The sequence below is a fragment of the Canis lupus genome, chromosome 9, assembly GCF_011100685.1.
Source record: "Canis lupus familiaris isolate Mischka breed German Shepherd chromosome 9, alternate assembly UU_Cfam_GSD_1.0, whole genome shotgun sequence".
Classification (NCBI taxonomy): Eukaryota; Metazoa; Chordata; class Mammalia; order Carnivora; family Canidae; genus Canis; species Canis lupus.
In genome coordinates this window covers 51,600,597-51,625,521 of record NC_049230.1, presented here as the reverse complement: position 1 = coordinate 51,625,521, position 24,925 = coordinate 51,600,597, and the positions used below count along the sequence as shown (strand labels likewise).

The window sequence follows — 24,925 nt, the reverse complement described above, 5'->3', positions numbered from 1 at the left end:
GAGAAGTTGATGCAGCTAATCCCATCTCTCCCCCTGCTTACACCTGCTGTGGCTCCCCAGTGCTGGGAGGATATGAGTGGTCACTTCCCCCATGGCCAGCAGTCCCTGCAGTCTCGGACTCCTGGATCTCTCCCAGGTGACTCTCCCCCAGCTCCTCACCTCCCTTTTGTGTCTGCCAGTCCCTCCATCCAGGACATTCCTCCCCCACACCCGGCCTGGGGCAAGCCTTTGGACTCAGCCTTCAGGCCCAGTGGAATGTCTCCCTGAGGACTGCACCCAGCCTGCGTTAGCACCTGTACCTCTCCTTTGCTTGCTACCCTTGTAGCTGGCTAAGTCTTTGTGTGATGTCTGCCTCTTCCAAAAGACAGTGGGTTCCATGAGGGAAAAGACAATGTCCAACCTCATTTCCCCCCTGGATTAAGCATGAAATAGATGCAGAATAAACACACAGGAGGCTTCCCTTTTCAAAAGCTTCACTGCAACTAACCAAACATGTTAAAAACAACTTGCCCAGACTCTGGGGACCCCAGGTGGTGGAGAGAACACAGGTTTGAGGGGCACACAAATCTAGGGTCTGGGGCCTGCCCTCACATGACTGACCTCAGCTGGTCACCCAACCTCCCCAACCAAGTGTCAGATTCCTCATCTGTCGGAAGAGCAAACAGGATCTGTCATCATGGGGTTAGTGGCACACATGGCTTTCCAGGCATGTGTTAGACACTTGAAGATGGTGGAGGCTGGTACCTTTCAGTTCAGGAGATGTATGTTGGAAAATAATAGGAATATTTCCATGTTTTCCCATGGTCAGGGTGTTCTGAGAACAGACTGCTGGCTCCTGGGATATAGGATGACTGACTTCAGGCCTTGAGAGTTAAAGATAGAGACTGCGCAGAGACTTAGGGACCTGTCTCGAGACCTTTGTTCATATTCGCAGGGTTGCAAACCTAGGGCCAGCTGCCCTCCATAAGCTCCAAAAGTCATAATTTCAGGGCTTGTCCCCTGTGCTACAGATCCCTGTATCTGTACACAGGTATTTCGGCTCTCACAACATCACCCATGAAGATCTGCGGTGTGGGGAGCTAGCATTCAGATTATGGTATGAATAAATAACAGGCCTGTTCTTTGTTCCAGAACCCTATGTCTTGTTACAGGATAAATAAATATAGATTAAAAACAAAATAGGTTAAGAATCTGCCATATTGCTTTCTAATCCCAGTCTACCCTTAACAATTTATGGATATTTTCACCTAAATCAGAAACTAATACAGAAATAAACCCTTCCTAGTGATCTGTCCAATGGATAGTTATGGAGCATCCATGCTATGCCAGGCACTGTGTCGGGCATGGTAATATGTGGCAAGCAAGAAGCCAAGGCCCTGTCCCCCTGAAGTTGACATTTTAGCAAGGGGCAAAGACAATGCACAGATAAACAACCATTGCAGGGAGTCATAAGTACTGTAAAGAAAATAAACCAAGTGATGGGAGGCTGCTGGTGTGACCGGCTCTAGGACAGCCTCTGAGGAAGTCCCATCTGGATGAGAACTGAATCGTAAGTCCAGCTGTGTGAAGACCCAGGGAGGGGTTTCTAGGCAGAGAGGGTGGTGAGGGCCCAGGCCCTGAGGCTAGAATGATCTGGGCACATTCAAGGTTCAGAGAAAGGGCCCCTGTGACTGGAGCAGAGAGGTCTGCAGGAAGTGAGGGCGGACAGGCCCAGCCAGGTCTGCAGGAAGGAAAGGGGGTGGGATTTGGGCCACACACAGGCCAGGCCACCTTGGGAATCATCATGTGTTGGCCCTTCAGTGCATATTTATTGAATGAACACATGGGGGTTAATCTCAGGATGCTGCATTTGGCCACATCTGCACATGGAAAGCTCATTTTGTGATATCAGCCAGTGGAGTCCCCATTTGGGGTCCCGAGGTCCCAAGGATGTGGCTAAACAACAGTACGACTTTCTAAGTGGTCACTGCAGGCTCCTAAGGGCAAAAATGGACCCCCTGTAAGATCTGCAAAGAGCTTGGGCTGAGGACCCTGAATCAAAGTCACCAGCTAATAGCCAACTTTTTAAATTTCTAGAAAGGAAACATCTGTTGCTGAGCCCCCGCACACAGAGCCCTTAAAGTTTGTGGGAATCTGATTCAGCAATGCCCTGTCAGAGAGAGGCCAGCTGTGGTAAGAGGGGGCCTTAGCTTCCCTCTCCTGGTCCCAGTTCTGCCCCAATCCCCTCTGACACTCTGAACCTCAGTCTCTCTGCAAACTGGGAAGGTGGGTGAGCTGTGCCTTGAGCAGGCGTCGAGGAGAGGGGGTTACAGGAGGATTTGTGATACAGCTGCATTCCTTAAATTTATTCTAAGCAGTTCTTAGAATAAAACTCAGAAAACTCACCACTTCATTCCCCTGGATTCCTTTCTCAGGGCAAGTGTGAGCTGAGAGCCCAGTGGTTCAGCAGACTCTGCTTGGCAGCAATGGGACCTCCTTGAACCTCGGTGTCCTCCTCTGTAACACCTGCCTCACTGGCTATTGTGGGGCCAGTAGAGGACTCACTGAAGATGCCAGATCCATTAGAGGTCTTCCAAAGGGCCGGGTAGGTATTCCTAGTCCTCTCCCAAAGTTTATTCAGATTTCCCATCAGATCACTAGGATGAAGCCACTGGCAAGAATATGTGACCCTTGAATTTCACACTTTTCAGATTAAATTTCAGAAATTTAACACCTGAGCTCCAATCAGACTTTAGGAGAGTGCTGTAGGTTTGAAATGGGCTTGCCAGTGGAGAAGGAGATCCCCTACGTAAGGACCAGTGACACCCTGGGTGCATTAAGGCCTCTGTTGTGTGGGAGTGAGGGCTGGATTGGGCCAATATTTGTCTCTCTGACAGGCCCTATGGTAAAGCAAGCTGCGCCCTAGGGAGGCCTGAGCTGCTAACCTGCAGCCTTCTCGAGGCAACAGAGGGCTGCTCATGAGGCTCAAAGCCCTGGGGATTCGCATAGGGAAGGCCCTGGAAGGTCATCCCCTTGACCTCCCTCATTTCAAAGGTGAAAAACCAAGGCCCCGAGAGGTTGTGGCTTAAGTGACCTTCACTGGAGTGAAACATGACTTGAGGGAAGAACGGAAGACCAGATGAAAACACAAAGAGACTTTCTGTAGGGGGTCAAGGGGGGATAAATTTACAAAGATTTCTAGAGAGAATTTCCCAATTTCCCATTACAAGTTACAATGTAGGGGAACCTGGGAGTTGAGGGTCTGACTCTTGATTTCAGCTCAGGTCATGATCTCAGGGTTGTGGGATCGAGCCCCAAGTTGGGGTTCGTGCTCAGCACAGAGTCTGTTTGGGATTCTCTCTCCCTCGCCCCTCCCCACCTCACATTCTCTCTAAATAAGTAAATAAGTAAATAAAATCTTTTTTAAAAATTTAAGAACAAGTTAAAATGTTCATGCCTTTCAACCCAGCAATCTCGTTTTTAAGAACTCATACCTCAGCTATAATAGCACAGACAGGAAGCGACGTGTGCACGAAGATGTCCATCTTGGTGCCGCTTCCGGTGTTGACAATCAGAAACACTGTATGTACAAGGTCTGTCAGCTGAAGACAGGCTCAATAAAGGATGGTACGTCTACGTGATGAGATACGATGCACCTTTCAACAAACCATTTCTACTCATACTAACTTGGAAAGAAGCCTCTGACTTCTGATCAGGGGAAAAAGCAGGTCAACAAACGGCGTGTATGATATGGTCTAATTCAAATACACAGACACGTATACCCACGGCATACACACACCCACATGTACACACACTCCATGCACACGAGCCAGTGGAGAGGCCCCTCTTACACCGTATGAATCAGACCCGAGCCCTCGCAGAGCTCCGGGCCCTGGAGTCGAGAGAGGCAGGGACCAGTTGGAAAGGCAGGAGGACTACAGAGAAGCAGAAGTGCTAAGGGCTGCAAGGAGGGGGAGACGCATTTTGGTGAAGAAGGTGGAATGCACACTGATTCGGACTTTGGGCCTAAACCAAAACGAGTGCCTCTTTTCAGGAGTCAAGGAAACACAGACCCTCAGATCAGCACTTCTCAGGAGGGCTCACCATAATTTCGAACCGCTAATTCTTTGTTCCTGTTAATCTGCTGTTGCCTATGTCCCCAGCTTCACGCTACCCCCTGAGAATAGGGACCCCAGGAAAGTCAGGCACATGGCAAGCACTTAATAAACACTTGAATGAATAAATGATGGATGATGAATGCATGAGTGAGTGAGTAGTACCACTTCTAAAACCAGAAGGCAAAAAAATAAATAAATAAATAAATAAATAAATTAATTAATTAATAAAACCAGAAGGCTCTTTGCTCCCTTCCATGTTTGTGGCAGAACGAGGGATTGTCCTTCGGCGCACAGAACCAGGTCCCTCGGCAAGGGCAGACCACCAGGCTGGCTCTGAGCGATCCCTTCTGGCTACACCACGACCCACTCGTGGATCAACCCACTCTTGGATCAATCAGGTAGTCCTAAGACTGTGAGCTGATGGCTAGGATGTTTCAAAATAAAATCCTGTGTGTGTTTGTGTCTGTGTGTGTGTGGTGGGCGGCCTCCGGGTGGGTGCAAACACAAGCTTGGGTGGGTTCGAGGGATGGGTCCCTGCAGCTTCCTTTTTCTTTCTTTCTTTTTTTCTTTTTTTTTTTTTGTTCTCTATTTTTTACAATGTTTAAAGGCTTCCATTTAAAAAGCAGGGTTTTTTAAAAGAAAATTTTTTTTCAAGATTTTATTTATTCCTTCATGAGAGACACACAGAGAGAGGCAGAGACACAGGCAGAGGGAGAAGCAGGCTGCCTGCAAGGAGCCTGCTGTGGGACTCAATCCCGGGACCCCGGGATCACGATGCTAGGCAAGGGCAGACGCTCAACCGCTCAACCACTGAGCCACGCAGGGGGCCCAAAAGGAAATTATAAATGCCTACAGGAGGTTGGAATGGCCACTGGAGAGACTGTCAGAAAAAGACAAAGGATGCAATCTCCCCGAAGGCCATCCGTGCCCCCATTAGTGGCTCTCACTCAGGGGGGAACCAGGGCTGCTGGAGGGGGCCTCCCAACCCCGTTACTGCACCAGCTCCCTACAGGGTCTGCCCAGGCTCTGTGCCCAGACCCGCCCTTCTCAAGTAGTCTGGGAAAGTTGCCCGAACCCTCCCTCCCACCCACAAGGCCGGTTCCTCTGTCCCTCAATCTGGGTGGAGGAGCTTCTGGAGGGGCTGCAAGGTCCTCTCCCAGCATGGACAGATCGGACAGATCGGCATAACACCAAAGGGTCTCCTCCGCAGAGATGGCAGTGCCCCCCAGCGGGGGCTGGGCAAGGCGACTGGTGGCGGCTCTGGACACTGCTTCCTGGCCGTGCTGCGGCCCGAGCAGCCCTCCAGTCTCCCCTCCGCTGGACAGGGCTGGGGTGAGGGGGGCAGCCGCTGCTCTGCCTCCAGTGCCTTTCCCCGGGCCCACCCCTGAGCCCCCCCCCCCCCCGCCCCAGCACCGGGGCTTCTGCTCTGCACCTTTGTTTAGCTACTGCCTTTCTTTTCCTGAAGGCTATCGACTCATTTTCCCAAACCCACAAGGTCTGACCAGCCAGTTCAGCAAAAATGTAGCTTTTCGGAACAGATCTCGCTGGATGTGTTCTGCTGAAAGTTTAAAGTCTCCTTGATAATGCTGTCCATTTACCCTTTATCCTCCTCTCAGATAGAGATTTTCAGCGCAGTCTAAAGTCTTTCTCCACTGAGTCAGGTGCCTCAGGCTTGATTTCTGGGCTTGACAGTTAACATCTTACCCTGCCTGTAAGCTACTGCCGAGGGCTACCTCTCCAGAATGTCCTGTCAACCCTAAATTTAGCAAAGTGCAAGATATGAATATCCCATTATTTCATAAGGCCACACCACATGGTTTCAGGGTGTTTTTTTTTTTTTTTTTCTGAAAATCTTCCATAAAAGATGGCAGTTTCACACTGACCTCGAGGTTATTAAAATCTCAATCCATTTATTCCCTGCTGGCTGGGTGTGCTTGGCACAGGGGTTCATGGGGAGCCATGGTCACAGGTGAGAGGCTCCCTGGCCCCATAAGGATCCTCCTGGGTCCCCCATCACTCTACCCAGGACTCCAGGCCCACCCACTGTCTTGAAAGGAAGGCATTGCTGTTAAAAACCCAGCTCAGGTCAAGCTCCTTCGTGCACATCAATCCTAACAGGAGAAAGAGGCAATCGAGAGGGGCCCCCATGAGATGCCCGGACAGACAGACCAGCCAGATTTTCCTCCCCCGGCTATGAGCCCGATGTGTCATCTCAGTCAAGTCCAGCTCAGAGAGCTGCAGAGTGGGAGGCCAGGGGGAGAGCACCTGGGCCAGCTGAGGATTTTCCTGGGCAAGCTGGAGCTGAGGGGCAGAAGGGATGGGCTCCAGGCCCCACTGGAGCCCTCCTGCTGCACCACACTGCCGCCTGCTGTCCGCGTCCTTGCATTCCTGCACTCGCTGGCCGGTTAGCGCCCAGACTTGGGACTCAGCTGGGAGGGGCGACAGGAGGGGGCTAGGGCTACTGGAACTGGCCCCAGGATGCCAGGACAGGAAGTGGAGAAAAGGAACCGGCTCCCTCAGTCAGGGCTTATAAGGTAAAAGAGACCGCAGACTGATGGATATGCCCAGAATAAGCTGATTACCCTCCTCCCGCCAGGGCCGATCAGAAACAGCTGGGTGCCTCATCACACCCCCTACACACTGCAGGTGCATAGCCTTCTACCCACGCTCAGAAACCCACTTCTGTCTACCACACACTTCCCTACACGCATCCTACACACGTACACCTGCATAGACATGCTATGCACACACTCAGACCCACGCACTCGCCTTCAACACCCCGACACACCCACCACACAATCACCTACAACACCCCTACACAGCCCACACCCGTACAACACCCCAAACCCTTTACTATATACACACATTGCACACCCACTACATGCACATTTACACACACACCTATATGTACCCCCAAGCACCCTGAACCCACCTGCATGCACAACACCTCCACCCTGTACCCCACACCTATCCACATGTGGTATGTTACATACCACCAACCCTCGCCTATATGCACACCCCACGACTACCCCATGGCTTCTTCCCTCTTCAAGCCCGCCTTGAAATCGAGGTAAAGGTGACATCCAGCTGTCTGGCAGGTTTGTGGAAGACTCAGAATGTGCTTCTCTTCCCCCTTCCAGACATCCCAACACAGTGCCTGGTCCTGCCAGCTACCAAAGGGGGTCGGTGGGGGGAGTCTTGGAAGGGAACAGGACTGTGAAGGAGAAAGGGCTGCTTTGTTTCTATTTTTCGTTTCCATCTTATAGGGAGATTTGAAAGAAAAGGTGCTCCCACCCCCCCACATGCATTTCTTGGCCCAGGACATAGCTGAGGCCCCTGTAGGGCCTCAAATTACTACCACTGTAATTCAGCAAAACCTAAACTCCTACCACTTCCAGGAGACTGTTACTACCACCACTACTACCCCGCCTTGGTACTGCTTCCTGGTGGCCGAGGCTTGCAAGCCCCCCTCACTGCCGCCACTGCCTCACCGGAAATCACCAGCATCGGAGAAGGACTCAGGACTCGCATCGCCAACCCCGCCTGGGGGGGGGGGGGGGGTGCCTAGGTGTTCCACCAGTGATGCCGGTTGTTTGTTATTTACTGCCACCTGCTGGCCAGTCGTGGACACTGCGCCCCAAGTGAGCACTTCAAATGATAAACAGGACCTTTCTGAACCGTGTGTGGGAGATAAGGAGGAGAAACTAGATGCTTCCGTTTGATCACACCCTGCAAGTCGTCAGCGGGGAGTAGGCCCACTGGGTAGTTTGCCTCCTTGGTAAACTCAAGTCATTTGCTCCAGACAAGCTCCTGTCTTGGTAGGCACAGGATGGAACAGGCACCTAAGACTTTAGGTTCCCAAAGTCCATATCCTAACATCCATACTGCTTAACAACAGCATTTAAAGTTGCTTGGCAGACAGTGATGCCAGGAAATAACAATTTTTTTAATATTGGATTTTTTTTCAAGTCCGGAGAAGTACATTAGCCCTGGGGCTCTTACCAATTAGGAGGATATTGCTCACTGCTCATCCCTCGAAGGACAGCTGCCTCCTTTCTGTCACTCTCTTCTCTGCCTGTCTACTTGGGCAAAAAGCAAAGGCAAGATGGGGGTGTCCATGCCCCACACGTGCAGCACGGCAGAGAGGCCCAGCCTCCCACAGTGCATACTGTTTGTCTACTGGTTTTAGATGAGAAAAAAAAGACCATTTTAAAAATAGACATTCCTCTATAAATAAATGGTGCTTCACTTAGCAAATTAATAGGACTTTTAGAAAATGCTCACTTAGGCACACTGTGGATAACAATTTGATAGTTTGTTATTCTGATCTTAAAACACACTTATGTCTGTCAGTGGAACATGCAAGTACCCGGGAGGACAAGGGGAGGCAGCCGGTCTATATGTGGACCGGGCTGTCTTAAAAGTGCAATGCACACTGCAGATGAAGAGCTTAAGGAACATGGTTTTCTTCCACTTTAATGGAGCCGGGGCTCAGAACCAGCTCTTTCCCCTACATCTCATGGGTAGCGAGAACACTATTAGCCATGTGATCTGTGAGAGCAAACTCTGCAGCTACGAAGAAACCGGGAGACACTCATGAGCCCATTTCTCTGGGATGGCAAAGATATGGTGGCACATTAACTAACAAGCATGTGAGCCTCGCTCTGTCCTAAGCATATATTTGTTCGATTACAAGTACTAATTCCTGTGATCTCCTGATAGCCCCATTTCACAGATCAGCAAACTGAAGCACAAAGAGACATAGTAATTTGCCCAAGGCCACACAGCTAATAGCTGAAGGAGCCCAGATTCAAGGCCAGGCAATCTAGCTCTGGGGGCCACTTGCTTGGTCTCTGTGCCCTCCACCTGTCCTTCAGAGGAAGGAGCCGCATGGATTCTGCGCCCCGCTCTGCATTTGTCTCTCAGTGAGCCCTTGGGTGAACCCACTGGGGTTTCTTCCTCTTTAAACAGAATTGGACTCTCAGGTCTCTGAGCTATCTGTAAGCCCCTATGTGGCATGTGAAGTCATGCTGCTGCCCAGCTCCTGAGGATCTAGAAGGCTGCCTATCTGCTGCACACAGTCCCAGGAGACAGCCAATCCTGACAAACTGCAACACTCAACCTAACCTCCCCTGGTGTAGCAGACTAGGGATACTCCTCCCGCCAACAGGTAGGCTCTTAATGCTCTTCTCTTGAACTTGGGCTGGTCTTATTGACTAGCCTGATGAACAGAATCAGGTGGAAGCTCATTCTGAGACCTCTAGACCTGAGTCATAAGAAGCCCCATAGCTTACCCCACCCTCCCCCCCAACCGTGGACTCTCTGGGATGCTTGTTCTAGAAGCCAGTCATCACATAAGAGGGCTAACACCAACCCAAGGCTGCCATGCCGTGAGGAAGCCCAAGCTAGCTGTGTGAAGAGGCTGCATGGAGACAGATGCTGACCAGCCGCAGCTGCTCTGAGGGTCCCACTGCAGACGCCAGGCATGGGACTGCGGAATCTGTCTTGGACATACCAGCCTTAGCAGATGCAGGGAGAAGAACCAAGGAACCAGGCTGACACCAGAATTGAGAACCAACTGCCGTGCTCAAATGAGCCAGCCTAGTTGGCCCCAGCCATTTCATGTCAGCACCAAGTGGAGTCGATCCTCTCTGCCATGCGTGCCCTGCCTGAAATCTTCATCCATGAAATCAAAAGCAGAATAAAGGAGTCATGCCATTGAATTGTCAGGCAGCTGCCAAGAGATAACTAGAGTACCAGAGGGGCAAACTGGGCCTTTGCCAGCTCCTGGTTATGGAACCAGGCACCCAAGGCGGTTCAGTAGTCACAGGAAAACAATATCCACATAATAAAACATACGTGTGTAGCCCATGGAGCTTGCTCCTACTACCATTGCTTCTAGTACAGTGGCGATGACAACTACTATCACTACTGATACTAATATTAATTAGCTATTATTAGTAAGTATCCAACATAGATACAATTTCCTTGTATCTAGCTAACCAACCCATGGCTTTGATACTGTGGCAAGCTCACCCTACTGATGAGGGCACCATAGCTCTGAGTGGCTTGCCCAAGGTCATGCAGCTGGGAGGTAGCAGAGTCTGAACTGGAATCAAGTGGTGTGAGTCCAGGGCCTGAACCCGTGGCTGCTCACCTGACTGTCTAGAGGTGACCATGGCTGAGCACCAAACTGGAAGCTGGTCAGGCCTTCTGTCACCTATTCTCCATTTTGTTCCTCCAAATTAGCGGGTTTTCACCTAAATGGAAAAGCCAGCAGAGAAGCTTCTGGGCCCCAGGTGCCCCAGGGCGGGTCTGCCTGGTATTGCCACACCATGCTGTCTGGGGCCAATTACTATGTGCTCCCTCATTCACTCGTTCATTGAAGAACATTAGCTGAGCTCCTACTATGAGCCATGCATTCATTCATTCATCCATTCATAAGTGTTAGCTGAACTCTTACTACAAGGCATTCATTCATTCATTCATTCATTCATTCATTCATAAATATTAGCTGAGATGGGAACTGAGGAGCAGACCACTGGTTGGGCAGATAGAACCTGAGGAGAAATATGCAGCGTGAGGTGCTGGGGGGATAGACACAGGTAGGGAGAGGTCCCAGGTGAGGTCCATCTTACCTCCCTGTAACCCATACATGACCAGAAGGCAGGGGCAAGAGATAAGAGTTCTCATAGTCAGGGTCAAAGGGGATCAATCAGATATGTACATTCAAGGTCTGAGGTGGGAAGTAAGGAGGAAGAAGGTGTCTCTCTCCTCCCCTGTTGCCCCCCCCCCCAGGGCCTCCCAGGAAAGCAGGTGGGGGCGGACACTTTCCATTATACTCCATACTCTTCCATCACCTCTCATCTCCCACCCCTCTCCCCCTGCCCCACCAATCCCCTCTCTACCCGTGCCTGCTTCCACCCACCACTCTTCCGCCCCCTTCTCAACACAGCACCTAGACAGGTGCAAGGCTGAAGGTGTGGGCCTGGCGCTTCCCTCATCTATCACAGCAGTGCCAAGCTCCCTGCGGGGATGCCTCAGCCAGCCTTCTGGCTGACAAACTGCAGCAAGTCTCATGTCCCTGATCTGTTTCGGGGGTGTGGTGACTGTCCAGAGTGTAGGACCCACAGAAGGTCATTAGGGCAGCCTCCCCCTGGACACTTCAGGCCCCACTCAGCCCGAGGAGAAAGGAGCCAGTGTCAGCTCCCCATTGAGGACATTCTGAGAGGGAAAGGGGCTTCTAGCTGCACCTGCCTCTGGGGTGTGAGCAGCTGCCCAGACGGCTGCACTGGGAGACCTCCTGGCTGGAGAAGACTGGGGCCTCCGGGTCTGGCCTGTCGCAGACAATTTCACAGCTGAGTGGATTGGAAGCCACTGGGGCTGCCCGTGGAGGGGAAACACTTCCAGAAGCTCTAGTCGGAGTGAGAAGGACACCATGCACCTCTGGACTCACCTTAGACTTCGCAGAAACGTTTGGACTGTTTCATTGCCCTTTGTAATCTAGATGCCGGCACATAGCAAGCACTGGATGAACACTCAGCCCAGCAAAAACATCTGTGGCTGTCCCTCTTTGGTGCCACAGCTAAGGGGAAGAATGGCACTGGAGATGCCCCATCCTTGGTGGGGAGAGTTTCCGTTGAACGAATGCACAAATAAGTGGAGAGCCCCTTGCTGCCTCAGTTTCTCCACCAGACCCACCATTGAACAAAAAGCTTTTTCAACCTTTAGGTGACAAACCTTTTGATGATGCCCCAGCAATGCACCCATCTGTGATGAAAATCGAGTTTGAAAAAACAAGGAGGCGGACCCTCTGAGGGCACGAACCCATTGATAAACGGGGGCGCTGACCCCCTTTCTGGAACCATCTTCACTAACGGCCTTCTGGCCTCCGAATGCAACCACCACTTTGAGACCTGCTGCTCTGTTGGGCTATCTTGGCCCTGGCTTCCTCTCAGGCTGAAAAAGCCTCCTACCTAGTTTCCATAAGGAAATCTTTGTAGCAGTCCCAGTGGAAAAGTCAAAAGTTTGACTTGAAAAAAGGAGCTACTTCAAAAGCATTGTCAGACCGAGGTGAGGGTTCCTTTAAAATGCATAAATTACAGGGGGCGTCCATTAATCAATCTATAGGAGGCCCCATGTGGGAGCTCTGGGTGGGGGTGCCGCAGGGACACTCGGGGACACATCCAGGGGAGGCGAAGCGCATAAAACACACGCTGAATAAAAGAGTAAATTAATGTGTTTATTACTTACTGCCTGGACTGTGTGCATGCGTGCGTGCGTGTGTGTGTGTGTGTGTGTAGAAAAATGAAAGAAAAATGTAGAGTTTTTTCAATAATAAAAAGGGAGTTGCACTGCGGGGCCCCTACAGCTTGTGAAAAATTAAACTCGACGGATTCAAACTGTCCTATTTCCACTTCAAAAGAGATGAGGCACTGAGCTCTTCCCAACTTGTCTTCAAACGCCCAGCACCCTAGAAAGTTTCTTTAAAAAAATAAAGGCTCCTGTTCCCCCAAGCACTGTACCGGTTACTGTACCCACCGTCTCTTCCTCTTCTAATTATACCCCTGTGAGTCTATTAATCAACTGGTAAATTATTTAGAGAGCCGCGCGCTGTCTTGAGCTGGTACAAACACGCCGCGTGCAAAGCCCTGCTGCAGCCGGGCAGAGGTCCCTGGGGTCCCGCCTCCGCCTCCGCTGCAAGGCTGCGTGCAGCTCGCCCAGGCTGCACCGAGCAAAACAAGCAATCCCGTTCCGCTTACCTCCTCAGACGGGAAGATTTACTTTGTCTTTCAACTCAGCAACTCCTTGCAAGTTTTTAACAAAAGAGAAAAGCTGGTCTATTGTCAGATCTTTAGTGTGCATTTAGTGCTGAGAATATTAATTCCCCCTAAAAAGGGCAGCAGTTTGGTGGAGCTCTGATCCCCCGCCCCTGGGAGGCGGGCTCGCCGAAGGCTCTGGAAACACTCATAATCATGCCAATTTGGGGCTGGTTTGGCTGGTGTGTGTTACTGAGGGCTGCATTTGCTGTGGCGAGGGCTCATCACCAGAAAGAGTGCAAATGAGCCTCGGATCGCCCCCAAATCTCGCGCCTCTGCTCGGGTTCGGGTTCCATCAGGCCGGAAGGGACCTCCTCCAGACAGCAGCGTTTCGGAAAGAGGAGGGCGTGCAAGAGGGGACAGAAGGAACTCTCGCTAATGATCTGTCTTCCACGTTGCCCTACCGCTGCATCAGCACTGACGATCTTAGGGGAAAGTTATTACACCAATTAAACAGCTGTTTCTCACCTGGAGTCAGTGTGTGCCTGGCGTGTGCACCAGGGAGTTTGGGCCTTCTGGTCATTGAACTACCTTAGCTGCCGGGGGTGCTGGCAGGGCAGGTTGGTGATGAAGGTGACGGGACTTAGGAGCCCACTGTAATTTGGCCAAAAGGCGGGCCGGCAGGTGTTGGAAGGCACGGTTCTCTGTGCTTCTCCTGAAAAGCCTCCTAGAGGTGTCGCAAATGCCACTGCTGGGGATGTGCCTGGTCCCCTGATCTGACAATCCCAACACGTTCTGAGGGCCACATGGTCAGATCAAGGCGAACACTTCATGCACTCAGGGCAAAGAGTGACACCAACAAAGACAAGATAGGCCTTTGGCTATTTTTAATACCTTCCCTAGGTAGCTGTTCTTTAGAGAAAGCCCAAGCAATGTTGGAGAAAGGAAACAATTATCAGAGCTGGGATAGAAGGCAGCACTTCTGAACCAAAGAGATGGTTGCATACCACTAATCAGACCCAGGAAGGAGACCTCTGGAAGGAGGTTGTATCTACCGCCACCAGCCTCTAGACCATGAGTTCTGGCTGGAATACCCAAGGGAAGGGATAAGACTAAAGCAGTGCAGACTTCTTGCTGATGGCATGAGTTGAGGCCGGTGAGGAAGGCTGGTTTTCACATTTAAGTGAGAACTGGAGAACCAGACATCCCAATGGGGAAAGACGGAACAAGTGCTTTCCTTGTGACATTCTAGGCCTCCAGAATTAAGAAATCCCACCTGCCACAAGACCCTTTGGTAGGAAGGAAGCCCCAGGGAAGGAGCTGAGCCCCTCATTTGGAGGTGGTGACCACTGTGAGTTGCCGCTGATTTAGGCAGAGTTGAGATCTCGTGGCTCCTTCGCCTGATGTTGGCGAGAAAAAGAACAGCACATGTCGGCATTGTGCGAACTGGATGAGGAATCCATCAGCACCAATCATCTCATTTTAAATGGTATGTAAACAGCTGAGAAATGATTTTTCCAAACACCCAGAATAGTTTTTCCCTGTTTCATACCCATGTAGAAGTGACAGGAGCTTCCTGGCAGCTAAGCCTGCATGATTTAAGGCCCAGCCCCGTGTGTCGTGTACAGCCTGTAATGGAGGTTGCCTGCATAAAGAACACGGTGCACAGAACCCTGGGGAATAAATTTGTTCTGTTCACTGCAGCTAGAGTAAGGATAAGTTTAGGAGGTCAGACCTATATATTTCAAAGTCCGGGACACAGAGTGTGCATCTCCCCAACCCTCTGTCCACAGTGAGGTCGCCAAGAGCCTAGGATCGAGAGATTTAGGACAGGCTGTGACGGGCCCTGGAGCCCTCTGCCCAGTAAATGTGGAAAGATGGGAAAACAACAGTTATTAATTTTGCCACTGATTCCAAAGAAGGAGGTGTTGGCAGCACCTGTGAGGACAGAGGAGAACATAACTGAGCCTGCAGAGGTCACAACTGGGACATAACATCATGAGGCCCCGCGGTGGGTACTAAGAGGATAAGAGGAAGTGGCTCTGTGGGGGGAAAGATGACATCTGGATCTATTCTGCTGCGCTGGCAACAGTGGTGACGGTGACCGTGAGGGTGGCCGAGATGCACCACCATCGCAAAGCTGCCCGTCTCTGGGGCTTGCAGCTCCAAGGTGAGTGGAGAGAGGGCAAGAGCCTGTGATGGCAGGGGTCCCAGTGAGGGCCAGGCTGGAGGGCTGGCAAGCAGGCCAGCAGCCAGGAGCACAGGGCAGAGTCCCCAGTGCGGGAGGTCTGGTCCCCAGAAGGGCCCTGCCCAGTATGAGGGGTTCAGGTGAGGCAGATTTCTACACTGAGGTGGCTATATGGCAGGATGCTCTGGTGGGGACATCTGCCACTTCTGCCCCAGGGTGTTGGGGCCTCTGGGCCCTGACAAGAATCTTCGTCCTTTAGCCAAGCTCCCTGACCCTTCTGGACTTCACGTGTAAAAATATATGCAGGAGAGTGGCCAGGCTCCCCTGTGTTCCCAGGAATGCTACTGGCACTCAGGGCACAGATATTTGAAACTCATCTAGGCTTGTGAAGATCTGACAGGCCTCAACAGGCCCCCAAGAGCAACAGAGGATCATCACTATCGAGTTCTGCTGGAATTCTGCCAATGGGGTGCCTTGCTGCTCTCAGTATGGAGGGGTCACCTTCCAAGCCCAGGGCAGCATCTGGGGGAGGACATCTGCTCCCCTGCCCTTTGCCTCACTCTTCCCCAGAGACGAGAGTCATTGGTTGGGCTGGCCCTTTCCCTCTGGTTCGCATCCTCCAGCTGGCTGGCCCTCGCCCCCAGTAGGGTGGGCTGCCCTGCCCGCTCCTGCTTCTGCTCACTCAGGGCTCCTCCTGGGGAAGGTCTGAGGCTGGTCTCCCCGTCCCCACCATCAGGGTGTGGACACTTAGCAGGAGGAAGTGTCTCTACTGGCTCATCCCCAGGCCTGGACTGGGAAGCCACATCAAGAGGCCCAAGTGTGCCCTCACAGCACTGCCATATGTCCATCCGATGCCCCCAGAGAATTCTGGGTCTGCCTCCCTCTGGGCTCAGCACTCTGGGCTGTGGGGAGGTGACCTGCTCCTGAGGCCCAGGTGGGGGATCTGCCAACCCCAGTGATTCACAGATAAGCAAGGCCGTGGTGGGCTAAGCAAGAGCCTCTGTGCTCAGTCTGACCTTCCCTTCAAAACCGAGTTTGGTTAGCATCATTTACATTTTCTTCCTGTTTCAGCTGGTGGCAAAGTGGGGCCCCCGCCAGACTTGGGTGGCTCTGGTGTTCCTCCTGTGTGGGCCCAGCACTGGGGCTGTCTCAGCAGCTTCCCTAAGGCCCATAATGAGACCCTGATAGTGGCTATGAATGTAAATGCACTCTTTGTTATCTCTGCGAGATCGGGATTAGTGAAATGACAGAATTTATTGCTTCTGTTAGGAAGATACAGTAATGGCTGCTGTTGTGTCTTTAATTCTATAGGAAGTACAGAAGCACAGAGCTGCAAAGCCAAGTAAACAACAGGGTGCAGAGGAGACAATGGAGAGCAGAGCCCAGCCTTACAGGGACCCGTGCCCCCCGTCTCCTTTGTAGTCACCAAAAAACCCAAGGCAAAACCCAATCTGCCTCTTGCCCACCACTGGAAAGACCCCAGGGTTTATTACCCCAGCGGTCGGGAAGCGAGGGATCTGAAGGTACTCCAGTGCTGATTGTGGGGACAGAGGAAGGGCATCTGGGAACCAGAGTGGGTGACGAAGCAGACTCTCTCCAGAGCCTCCAGAGGGAGCACAGCCATACCTGGAACCCACAGCTCAGGTCCCGGACCTCTGACCTCCAGAGCTGCCAGGAAACAAATGGCTGTTCTTTGAAACCACTAAGCTTGTTTCAGCAGCAACAGTAAACAAGTCAGTCAGCTGTATGCGGAGAGATGGCGGGGACACAGAGGAGGACACCAGCCAGCACGACAGCTCTCTCTTGACCTGGGCACGACCCACCCTCCCACATCAGGGGTGTTCGCAAGCCTGTGCAGGTATAAGGGGGACCCGATACAGTGTTTTTGAGGGACTGCAAATTTGGAAACCACCTAAATGCTGACTTTTGGTAACCCTTTATTTGGAAAGAAAAGAAAAAGTCAAAAGGACAGAAAAGTTGCAAGAAGCATCAGAGCTCCTTGCCCAAGATCTGCCGATCATGAGTGCAGCCTTATCTGGTGGGTCACGGTCCTTCTCTCCAAACCACCACTTGCTAGTTAGTGGGGAGTTAAACTGCCCTCCAGTCCAGGCAGGGGACTAATTTGCAGCAAAATTTAGAATGGTATAAATCTGTGAACTTATTACATTCACCCACTTACTCCACAAACGTTCTTCAGGATGCTAAGAACGAGCGGCACCCACACCCATGCCTGCAGAGGGGCATTACGGGAGGGAGACTGCTCAGTGAGCTCAGGCACCATGCCGGCCTGCTGCAGGCCCCAAGACTCCCCCACTGCATGCCTGCCGGCCACCGGGTACACACGCCATGTCCTGTCCCCACGGGAACCCTGCGACCTGGGGACTCCCGTCCACATCTCACCACTGAGAGGCCTCGGGCTCTGACCAGGGCTGAGCAGCTCATGGGAGCGGCTCTGAGATCTGAACCAGACAGGGAGGCACCAAAGCTCACCCTGGAGCTTCCTGCTTCCATGGCACTTAATACCCCAGTGATGGAGGAATGAATAGACTCGCGTGTCGCCTTCTACACAGATCACTGTGTCCAAAGGATCTGACCCCACCTCCCCTGAACCTCACCCTGGGGGCCTGGAGCATCTTAAAGGGGGCTTGGGAGAACCAAGCCAGGACATGGTCCCAGGGGGCCTCGGCTGATGGCTCAGGAGCAAGCTGCCTGTTCTCATGTGTGTCCCTCAACTTGCTCCATCCAGAAGATGGAAGGAGAAGATAAGGAGCGCTCTGCCAAGAGGGTGTCCTGGTCAAGGCACGTACCCTCTCTACAGAGGGTGCTTTTGTTCTGGGTTTTCTTCACAAGACACTATCACATCAGACTTAGTGATGTCCAGAGGAGCTATAGCACTTGGTGAGGGAAGGAGGATGTGGGAGTGTGGAATGCACTGCCCCGGGGAGGAAACACCTGGTCCAGAGGAGCTCAGATGTGAACTGGCTGTGCAGCCTCAGCAGCTTGGCCCCTTCTCCGAGCCTCATTTATGGGCTCAGGAAATTGAACTAGAATGATCTCAAAGGCACCCCTCCTGGGGGTTGACAGAGAACACTTTCAGATGGTAGATCACAGAGGGGGCTGGAAAGAAGGTGTGGCCCAGCCTCCCTGCTCAAAACCCCTGAGGACCAATGGCCAGTCATCTCTTATATCTGGAAAGCTGTCTGAACCTTCTGGGTTTGGACTTTGATTAAATCAGAATATTTACCCACAGTATTTTTGTATGCCCAATATGAAGGATGTGGGCAGCTCCATGGCCTCTCATGGCTCTCAATTTAAATGTTATCAGTTATGAAAAGCATATACTCTCGAGAAACAGAAACATGCCAAATCTCCAGGAATAACACCTCCTATCAACACCCCACCCCCTCCCAGCTCAGGACGGGGCTGGAAGCCAAGGGGCCCTGCTGGGGAGCAAATGCAGAGCCTCTGTTGACAGGAAAGCCCCATTTCCATTTCCCAGCCACAGTTTCCAGGCTGAGCCCCACCCCCTGGTGCTTGGTGACCCCCGTATAGAGCCCTCTGCCCCCCTAGCCTGCAAGGCTGTGGCAGTTGAGGACCGTGTGGCCTACCTGCCATCTCCTTCTGAAAATAGGGCTGGATGAGCTCGCCGAATTTTGACTCGCCTGCTACAGCCTCTTTTAACAGTTGCCCACAGTGGACTGGGGGAGAGAGGAACAGAAAGACACCCATTAAATTTTAAACAGAAGGAGGAACCAGAAAAAAAGAAGCGCTAGTGCTGCCTGCTGGAGGGAAAAAAAAGGTCACTGAAAAAAATATAAAAGGGTTTTTCTGAGTGTGGGTGTGTGTCCAAGTGAAAGCAAATATCAAAAAGGACCTGGGGAATAGAAAAGAAGCTGAGGAGGAAAGTGCAGAATGAAAAGGAATGCATTTGGTAGAGAATGGATTAAAAATGGACAGTGCAAGGAGGACACTGATGAGATGTGCCACCAGAGGAGCACCTGCAAGGCCTCGCTCAGGCCCAGAACCCCGACAACAGCTCTGGCCAGGGCTGAGGAATGATGCCTGGGGTTGGGGGGGTGGGACAGGGGAGCCGCCTGTTTGCCTGTTGCTTGTGTCCACCCGGTTGTTGCACAGAAGAGGCCGGACGGTTTCACAGTCCTTGCTGTGGCCCAGGCGCTTCCATGGGATACCATCTATGTTTACATGAGGGATGGACATGTTCATAACTAAGGCAGCTTGCTGGGGTTGCCTGGTCAGTAGCTACTAACCCTCTTCAGATGTATGGCCCGTGCAGGCAGGAGCCATTCTATCATGAGCTCCATCATGTCTCCAGACCCCAGCCATGGCCACCACACAGGTGCTGGTGAGTTAGCAAGCCCTGAACAAATCCAAGCCACACTGTCCTTGGCTATGAGCCCCTAGGAGCCTAAGATGGAAGGTTTGGCTATGTTTTCATGAGGGATTAACTACACAGTCTTGCTAGTCTTCACTTTAAGACCAAGGGGTTTTCTTCATATATTAAAGAAACCAAAAACCACTCCTAAAAGTAAGTGGAAAAGGTAAATGTTTAAGACAATAACCATCACCAAAGACTTATCCCTCAGGGACGTTGTGCTTCACTCACTGTTTGAAGGACAGCAGTGATCATAGCAGTGCAACTCACTAAGGGAACATGGGTGATGATGAAAGCTGATAGTGACGAGATCTTTCCACATGCCTACCACCGTGCTCAGTGTGCAAAGAGGTGGAGCACCTGTCCCAGGTCACAGAACAACGAAGTGGCCAATCTGGGATTCAAACCCAGGTCTGTGTGACATCAAACCCACACTTAGCTTCCAGCTCTGGACAGGAAGGAGCAAGAGATGTTATATGTACCTTCTGTCATAAAAACCCATAAAACTGACCAAAATATGTGAAACAACTCTCTTCAGGCATTGGAACACTGACAGCATTGGGCTGTGACCCTTGAGAGTAGGGAGGCACCCAAAGTGCCTTATAGATTTCCATCTATAAGCACTTTTCCAACCACAGCACAGCACAGGATAAGGAGAGCCAAACTCAGGAAATAAAGACTGGATTGAGAGCTGGTATTTGGGGAACAAGGTGATGGAGAGAAGGGAGTTGTGCAGAGAAGTGGTTTCAGAAATCCTCATGGGGACTCCCTGGGGTCTTTGGTCAATGCAAAGCTGTGCACATGCACATGGTGGGTGAGATCCCCTTCCCCCAGGCCTGGCAGAGATAAAGCTACCAGGAAACTGTGAGCTAAGGGAGAGGCACACAGTGCAGGGAGACACTGGCACTCTGACAGCCAGAGTGAGAGGTGGTGCCAGGTGCCCAGTCAGCAGAGACTCTGGGTATGCGGGCACATAAACCTGAGAGAGGACATATACTCTGGTCCCACCTAAATAAACACTAAAAGTCAGGCTCCCTGCATCAAGCTGATCTTGCAGCAAAGTAACTGCCTGTTAGACCTCAACTCTTAACTCAGTATTCTTAAAGCAGAACCACACAATCCAGATTCCCAGCCATGTGAGATCCACAATGTCTAGTATATAATAAAAAAACTACTTGAGATGCAAAAATCAATCAATCACCCAATCAATCAGGAAAGTGTGACTCCTATAAAGAGAGAAAACAGGCTACAGAATCAGATCAAGAGATGATATGGATGTCAGAGCAAGTACGTGAGAATAATACAACAGCTATTATAAATATATTTAAAACTGTTAAAGAAAAGATAGTCAAAATGAGTGAACAGTTGGGGAATCTCAGCAGAGAAATGGGAACCAGATGCAAATTCTAGAACTGGAAAATATACTATCTTAAATGGAAAACATGGGATCCCTGGGTGGCGCAGCGGTTTGGCGCCTGCCTTTGGCCCAGGGCGCGATCCTGGAGACCCGGGATCGAATCCCACGTCAGGCTCCCGGTGCATGGAGCCTGCTTCTCCCTCTGCCTGTGTCTCTGCCTCATTCTCTCTCTCTCTCTGTGACTATCACAAATAAATAAAGATTAAAAAAAAAAAAAAAAAACCCTTAAATGGAAAACATCATTGGATAGGCTGCAATCTGTGAATCTGGAGACAAGAAAACAGTACAGAGAAAGTATCCAAACTGAAACAAAGAGAAGGTAAAGGGAGTCCTGGAAAGAAAGAATAGACCCTTAGTGACTTGATGGACAGTATTGGCTAATCTCACATATGTGTAATCAGAGTTGCAGAAAGGAGGGAGAAGGAGAAGGAAGGAAAGAGGGAGAGAGAAGTGGGGAGAGAGGGAGAGAGGGAGGGAGGGAGAGGGAGGAGGGGAGGAAGGGGGAGGAGGGATGGAGAGAGGTGGGGGAGGAGGGACAGAGAGGCAGAAAAAATATTTGAGGAAATAATGGCAAGAGAATTTCAAAAACTGAAGAAAAACATTTCAAAACGTGATGAAAAATATCAATACACAGATCCGAGAATCTCTGAGACCCAAGCAGAATAAACACAAAGTAAACCCCACCTTGATACAACTTCAGAGTTAAATTTCTGAAAACTAAAGACAAAGAGAAAATATTGAAAGCAGCTGGGTGGGGGAGATGCTTTATATGTAGGGGAACAAGGATAAAAATAATCTCTGAATTCTCATCAGAAGCAACGCAAGCTGTAAGACAATGGGATGACATGTTTAAAGTGCTACGAGGAAAACACCTGTCAACATAGATTTTTATGTGCAGCAGAAGCGTCCTTCAAGAATGGAGGTGGAATAAAGACATTTTCAGACAGATGAAAGCAGAATTTGTTGCCAGCAGACCTGCACAACAAGAAATGTTAAAGGAAGTTCTTTAAGCAGAAAGAGTACGGTACAGATGGAAATGTAGATCCAAACAAACAAGTGTTGATGTGTGTGGGTACATAACAGAGCCTTTCCCCTGCACTTCACTTAAAAAACCAAATGACTGGGACACCTGGGTGGCTCAGCGGTTGAGCAGTTGAGTGTCTGCCTTCAGCTCAGGGCGTGACCCTGGGTCCCGCGGTTGAGTCCCACATTGGGCTCCCTGTGAGAAGCCTGCTTCTCCCTCTACCCGAGTTGCCTCTCTCTCTGTGTGTCTTTCATGAATAAATAAATAAATAAAATCTTTAAAAAGAACCAAATGACTAAGGCAAAAATAATTACAATATACTGCAGAGTTGATAGCACATAGAGAAATGAAATGTATGAAAAAAAAGAAATGAAATGTATGACCGAAGATAGCACTTGGGAGAGAGTGAGGGAAATGGAAAGACGCCTGTTGTGGGTCCTCCTATTACAGTATTAAGTCAGGGCACACTGTGAGAAATAAATGATGCCATATGACCCCTAGAGCAGCTACTAACAGAACAAAGCAGAAAGACACAGCTTAAAAGGCAATGGGGGAAATGAAATGCATTACTAAATGACATTTAGTTAATCCAACAGTTGGCCGGAAAGGAGAAATAAAGATGAGGGGACAGAAGACAAAAAACCGGGATGGTAGGCTTGAAACCTACTAAAAACTACTCAAAATGGAGATGTACTAAAGACTTTCATGAAAAGGCAGAAAATGCCCAGACTGGATTTTAAGAAAGCGAGACCCAATTGTATGTTGGGTACAAGACACATACTTAGGATCTAAGACACAGATCATCTAAAAAGAAAGAGGACAGAATATATCCCATACAGACACCAATCACAGGAGAGCTGGAGGGGCTCTGTTACTATCAGACAAAGTACACTTCCCGGAAGAGTCTTTCTGGAGAGACAGCGGACCATTTCCTAATGAGAAAGGGGTCATTTCATCAAGAAGACACAGCAGTCCTCAGTGTCTGTGCTCCCAGGAACACTGCTTCAAATGACATACAGCAGAGGCTGGCAGAGCAGTAGACTCACCCACAATCAGAGCTGGAGATTTTAATGTCTTGGTAACTGAGATAATAGTAGTGAGAAATCACGAAGGACGCAGAAGATCTGAACAGCATCAAACATTTTACCCTAACTGACATGTGTGTAGCATTATGTCCACCAATGCCAGAATACATGTTCTTTATGCTGAGCCATAAAAAAGTAACAATAAATTTCAAAGGACTGAAATCATATAAGGTATGTTCTCTGAGCACAGTAGAATTAGAAATCAATACTCTTCCCCCAAATCTAGAAAATTCTCAAACAATTTGGAAATTTAGCAGGGTCATGAGATCGAGCCCCGAGTCAGGCTCTGCGCTCAGGGTCGAGTCTGCTTGAGATTCTCTTTCCCTCTGTCCCCCGCCCGGCTTGTGCATGCTCTCTCTCTAATAAATAAATACATCTAAAAAAAAAAAAAAAAAAACAAGAAACCACAAGGCAGATAAGAAAATATTTTGAGCTGAATGATAAAACACAACACATTAAAATTTTGTGAGATGCAGCTAAAGAGGTATTTAGAGGAAAATGTGTAGTGTTCAGGGCTTATATTGGGAAAGGGTGGTTTAACACTCCTGCCTACAACAACCTCACTTCACAATGTCCTATGAAAAAAACAATGTAACCGCCTCCTCTCTCCTAACAGCTCCCAGCACCAAGGCTCTGAACAGTCAGACCTGGAACTATGTTGGATAAGCTCATCTTACCTTGTTCACACCCCCTGCCCCAGCCCAGCCGTGTACCTGGATCCTTATGTTTCTCTCTGATTCTTTCTACACCTTCCCTCTACTGTGTATAGCAGTCACTCAATGGGGATGATTATATGTATTTTTTATTTTAATTTAAAAAAATTTTTTTAAGTAATCTCTACACCTAATGTGGGGCTCAAACTCACAACTCTGAGATCAAGAGTCACATGCACTACCAAGTGGGCCAGCCAGCTGCCCCTATGATTATGTTATTTTAATAAAACTTTCATGGTTGTCTCTGGTTAGAAAATTCATGCTCATAGCAAAAAAAAAAATCCAAATTGTATAATATGCCACTGTACAGGGACAGCCAGTTTGATGTGTGGATGTTCCTTCAGATGTTCTCTGAGTGTACATGAACACACTTTTTAAACAAAAATGAGATCATCCCCTGAACACTGTTGAATGACTAGCTCTCTACCTCCTCCCTCATTAAACAAGAGATCACGGACATCGAGTCACTTTGCAGGTCTCTTTTTAATAGCTGCCTCCTCATTTTGAGTAATAATTACATACTAGCACTAATTTGCTCTAGTATACGGGGTTCTCACAGCTTACTTAACTGTGCCTCTTATTAACTGAGTTCGGGTTGCCTCTACTTTCATGATGCACTCTCTTGTTCAGGGTCTGAGTGTCAGTAGAATAAAATCCACAGAGTGAGGGATGCCTGGGCAGCTCAGTGGTTGAGTGTCTGCCTTTGGCTCAGGTTGTGGTCCCAGGATCGAGTCCCGCATCGGGCTCCCTGCAGGAAGCCTGCTTCTCCCTCTGCCTGTGTCTCTGCCTCTCTCTCTCTCATGAATCAATCTATCAATCTTTTATTTTTTTTAAAAGATTTTATTAACTTATTCATGAGACACACACACAGAGAGAGAGAGAGAGAGAGAGAGAGAGAGAGAGGTAGAGACTCAGGCAGAGGGAGAAGCAGGCTCCATGCAGGGAGCCTGATGCAGGACTTGATCCCGGGACTCCAGGATCACGCCGTGGGCGGAAGGCAGGTGCCAAACCACTGAGCCACCCAGGGATCCCCTCAATCTTTTAAAAAAAAATCCACAGAGTGACATCCACTGGGCCTGAGGATTTGCAGGGTTCACAGTCAACCAATGGTGCCTTTGTCTTTCAAAAAGTTGTGCCTTTTTATATTCTCACCAATTGTAAACAAATCTTCTAATCAGTCTTGTTGGTGTGAATATTGGGGTGCTTGCTTATTTGGAGCTGTTTTCCCACAACTGAATGATGCATAAAT

At 50.0% G+C, this 24,925-nt stretch overlaps 1 protein-coding gene across 7 annotated transcripts in view; it reads right to left on the bottom strand.

Moving 5' to 3' along the window:
* Positions 1 to 24,925, bottom strand: part of AK8 (adenylate kinase 8) — a 127,840-nt gene that overhangs the window by 50,580 nt on the left and 52,335 nt on the right. For 6 of the 7 annotated variants that reach the window (XM_038548918.1, XM_038548920.1, XM_038548924.1 and 3 more), the window contains one exon: positions 18,653 to 18,742. The exons of the other annotated variant lie outside the window; for it this stretch is intronic. In XM_038548918.1, coding sequence (XP_038404846.1) covers positions 18,653 to 18,742 — 90 coding nt within the window. The remainder of the gene's footprint in view (positions 1 to 18,652; positions 18,743 to 24,925) is intronic. 7 annotated transcript variants of the gene reach the window in all.